This window comes from Pyrgilauda ruficollis, unplaced genomic scaffold (genome assembly GCF_017590135.1).
Source record: "Pyrgilauda ruficollis isolate IOZ18807 unplaced genomic scaffold, ASM1759013v1 scaffold388, whole genome shotgun sequence".
Taxonomy (NCBI): domain Eukaryota; kingdom Metazoa; phylum Chordata; class Aves; order Passeriformes; family Passeridae; genus Pyrgilauda; species Pyrgilauda ruficollis.
This window is the reverse complement of record NW_024525356.1, coordinates 101,695-106,293: the sequence shown is the minus strand read 5'-3', so window position 1 is coordinate 106,293 and position 4,599 is coordinate 101,695. Positions and strand designations below refer to the sequence as shown.

General features: G+C 64.6%; 1 protein-coding gene across 1 annotated transcript in view; it reads left to right on the top strand.

Annotated features, from left to right (window-relative positions):
* The window catches only part of CELF3 (CUGBP Elav-like family member 3), a 10,485-nt gene that overhangs the window by 3,708 nt on the left and 2,178 nt on the right, over positions 1–4,599 (top strand). Inside the window, 6 exon segments of the mRNA XM_041476463.1 lie at positions 1,177–1,305; positions 1,625–1,704; positions 2,722–2,865; positions 3,667–3,805; positions 4,423–4,583; positions 4,585–4,599. The exon segment at positions 4,585–4,599 is cut by the window's right edge and continues 130 nt beyond it. Of these exon segments, the coding sequence (XP_041332397.1) occupies positions 1,177–1,305; positions 1,625–1,704; positions 2,722–2,865; positions 3,667–3,805; positions 4,423–4,583; positions 4,585–4,599 (668 nt within the window).

Sequence of the window (4,599 nt, the reverse complement as noted above, 5' to 3'; positions counted from 1 at the left end):
ATGTCCCCACTCCCAGGAGCTGTCACCTGTCCCCATCCCAGGTCCCCATCCCCCCCAGCCCATCCTTCCTGCAGTGTCACCCCCCTCTGCGTGGCACTGTCCCTGTGCCCATGTCTCGGTGCCACCCCTGGTGTCCCTGTGCCTGTGTCCCAGTGCCACCTGCAGTGTCCCCATGCCCGTCCAGTGCCAGTGTGGTGTCCCCATGCCCGTGTCCTGGTGCCACCCACAGTGTCCCCATGCCCGTGTCCCCATGCCCATGGCCTGGTGCCAGCACGGTGTCCCTGTGTCCCTGTCCCTGTGCTGGTGTCCTGATGCCACCTGTGGTGTCCCATGCCCATGTCCCTGTGCCCTTGTCCCCATGCCACCAGAGGTGTCCCCATGCCCATGTCCCCATGCCCCTGTCCCCATGATGGTGTCCCCGTGCCGTGTCCGGTGCCACCCATGGTATCCCCATGCCCCTGTCCCCATGCCCATGTCCCTGTGCCCTGTCCCAATGCCACCCGCAGTGTCCCCATGGCCGTGTCCCGATGCCACCCATGGTGTCCATGTGCCTGTGTCCTGGTGGATGTGTCCCCATGCCCATGTCTCGATGCCACCCGCAGTGTCCCCGTGCCCCTGTCCCCGTGCCCCTGTCCCCGGTGCCACCCGCGGTGTCCCCGTGCCCCTATGCCCGTGCCACCTGTGGTGTCCCCATGCCCCTGTCCCCATGCCCCTGTCCCCGTGCCCATGTCCCCGTGCCCCTGTCCCCGTGCCCCTGTCCCCGCCCCCATGCCCCTGTCCCCATGACCCTGTCCCCATGCTGTGTCCGGTGCCACCCATGGTGTCCGCCCCTGTCCCCGTGCCACCTGCGGTGTCCCCATGCCCCTGTCCCCATCCATGTCCCCGTGCCCCTGTCCCCGTGCCACCTGTGGTGTCCCCATGCCCCTGTCCCCATGACCCTGTCCCCATGCTGTGTCCGGTGCCACCCATGGTGTCCCCATGCCCCTGTCCCCATGACCCTGTCCCCATGCTGTGTCCGGTGCCACCCATGGTGTCCCCATGCCCCTGTCCCCATGGCCATGTCCCAATACCACCCGCGGTGTCCCTGTGCCCCTGTGCCCGTGCCCGGTGCCACCCGCGGTGTCCCCGTGCCCCTGTGCCCGTGCCGTGCCCGGTGCCACCCGCGGTGTCCCGCAGAGGACCGGAAGCTCTTTGTGGGCATGCTGAGCAAGCAGCAGGCGGACGAGGACGTGCGCAAGATGTTCGAGCCCTTCGGCACCATCGACGAGTGCACGGTGCTGCGCGGCCCCGACGGCACCAGCAAAGGTGGGGGCACCCGGGGGTCCTGGGGGGTCCCACGGGGGTCACACAGGGGGGTCCCACCGGGGTGGGCACGGGGAGATCTGTGGGGCAGGGATGGGGTTTAGGGGGAGCACGGCAGGGATGGGGTTAATGAGGTTTGAGGGGTCCGTGGGGTGATGGGGGTGAGGGGGTGGGGTGGGACCCCCAGAGCTCCCTGCAGCTGTCATGGAGCTGATGTCCCCGATGTCCCCAATATCCCCAATGTCCCCCATATCCCCAATGTCCCCAATGTCCCTGATGTCCCCGATGTCCCTGATGTCCCCGATGTCCCCGATGTCCCCAGGCTGCGCCTTCGTCAAGTTCCAGAGCCACGCAGAGGCCCAGGCTGCCATCGCCGCCCTGCACGGGAGCCGCACGCTGCCGGTGAGGGACGTCCTGCGGTGTCACCTTTGTCACTGTCCCCTTCATTGGCCCATCACTGTCCTCATCATCATCCCCTGCGCTGTCACCTTCAGCATCCTCATCATCGTCCCCTTCATGGTCACCTTTGTCATCCCCTTCATCGTTCTCATCATTGTCCCCTTCATCATCTCCTTCACCATCCTCTTTATTGTCCTCATCATCGTTCCCTTCATGGTCCCCTTCATCATCCTCGTCATCATCCTCTTCATCATCCCCTTCATCGTCCTCATCATTGTCATTGTCATCCCCATTGCCACCCTCATCACCCTCATCATCCCCGTCATCCTCATCATCATCTCCTTCATCTTGTCCACCATCATCCCATCATCATCCTCACCAATGTCTGCATCATCATCCCATCATCATCCTCACCACTGCCCCCACCATCCTCCCCTTCATCTCCTTCATCATGCCCTTCATCTTCTCTGCCATCATCCCATCATCATCCTCACCACTGTCCCGGTCATCAACCCCAACCTGATCCTCTTCATCACCTCCACCATCATCCTCACCCCGTTATAACCCAACAATCACCCCCATCACCCCTCCCCTTCCGTGTGACCCCAAATGAACCTGACTGACCGCGAGTGACCACGAGTGACTGTCAGTGACCGCGAGTGACCACGAGTGACCATGAATGACCACGAGTGACCGTGAGTGACTGTCAGTGACCGCGAGTGACCACGAGTGACTGCGAGTGACCATGAGTGACCACGAGTGACTGCGAGTGACTGTCAGTGACCACGAGTGACTGTCAGTGACCGCGAGTGACCACGAGTGACCATGAATGACCACGAGTGACCGTGAGTGACTGTCAGTGACCGCGAGTGACCACGAGTGACTGCGAGTGACTGTCAGTGACCACGAGTGACTGCAAGTGACCGCGAGTGACCACGAGTGACTGTCAGTGACCGTGAGTGACCATGAGTGACCGCGAGTGACCACAAGTGACTGCGAGTGACCGCTGTGTCCCCGCAGGGCGCCTCGTCCAGCCTGGTGGTGAAGTTTGCGGACACGGAGAAGGAGCGGGGGCTGCGGCGCATGCAGCAGGTGGCGAGCCAGCTGGGCATGTTCAGCCCCATCGCCCTCCAGTTCGGCGCCTACAGTGCCTACACGCAGGCGGTACGGGCACTGGGGACACTGGGGACACTGGGGATGCTGGGGACACTGGGAAGATCAAGGGGAAGGGGGTGGGACCCCCCAAAATCCAGCCTGAGGTGGTTGTGGTGATGGGTGATGGGGGGGGATGGACACTGGGGTGACATCCATGGCAAGGTGACAGTCCCAAATCCTGTGATGGGACATCCATGGGGAGCCCATGACCCCATGTCCCAGGGTGTTGGTGGCACCAGGGTAGGCTCTGTGGGGCAGTGCCAGCACCCATCCCACTGGTGGGCGGTGGCCACGGTGGCAGTGGTGGCAGTGGCCATGCAGTGCCAGGCGTGTCCCCACAGCTGATGCAGCAGCAGGAGGCCCCGGTGGCACTGGGGTGACATCCATGGGGACACTCTGATCCCGGATGGGACACTGGCATGACATCCATGGGGACATGCTGGTCCCGGATGGGACATCAGGGTGACATCCATGGGGACATCCAAGTCCTGGATGGGACATCAGGGTGACATCCATGGGGACATGCTGGTCCTGGATGAGACACTGGGGTGACATCCATGGGGACATCCAGGTCCTGGATGGGACACTGGGGTGACATCCACAGGGAGATGCTTGTCCCAGATGGGACACTGGGGGGACATCCAGGTCCTGGATGGGACACCAGGGTGACATCCATGGGGAGATGCTGGTCCCACATCCCGGGGTGTTGGTGGCACTGGGGTGGGCTCCTGGCGTGGCGGTGGCACTGGGGTGGGCCGCCGGGGGGGCGGTGGCCGCGGTGGCCGCGCGGTGCCACGCGTGTCCCCACAGCTGATGCAGCAGCAGGCGGCCCTGGTGGCCGCGCACTCGGCCTACCTCAGCCCCATGGCCACCATGGCCGTCCAGATGCAGCACATGGGCACGGTCAACCCCAACGGGCTCATCGCCACCCCCCTGCCACCCTCCTCAGGTAACGGGGACACGGGGACAGAGGGGACAGCGGGGAGGGGAGGGGGGACACAGGGATGGGGACATGGGGACGGGGGTACTGCTGGTGAGGGCAGCAGGGATGGGGACAATGGGGAGGGACAGCTGGGATGGGGACATCAAGGATGGGACATGGCATATGGGGGGACACCATGGGATGGGATGGGGACACCATGGGATGGGATGGGGACACCATGGGATGGGATGGGGACACCATGGGATGGGATGGGGACACCATGGGATGGGATGGGGACACCATGGGATGGGATGGGGACACCATGGGATGGGATGGGGACACCATGGGATGGGATGGGGACACCATGGGATAGGGACACCAGGGGTGGGATGGGAACACCAAGGATGGGACACCAAGGATGGAACATGGGATAAATAGGGACACCACGGATGGGATGGGGACACTAAGAATGGGACAGGGACACCACAGATGGGACGGGGACACTCAACCACCACCGAAAACGTGGGGGGTTCCCCACCCTCTGGGGTCACAGTCCTGGTGTCCCTGGTGGTGTCCCGGGGGTGTCCCGGGGGTGTCCCCGGGGTGTCCCGGTGCTGACCCAGCGGTGACCGTGCTGTCCCCAGGAACCAGCACCCCCCCGGCCATGGCGGCCACCCCCGTCCCGGCCATCGCGGCCCCGCTGAGCGTCAACGGCTACAGCCCCGTGCCCGCGCAGCCCGCGGGACCCCCCGCCCCCGACGCCGTCTACGCCGGGGGGGTCCCCCCCTTCCCAGGTGCCCCCCGACCCCTCCCCAGCCCCC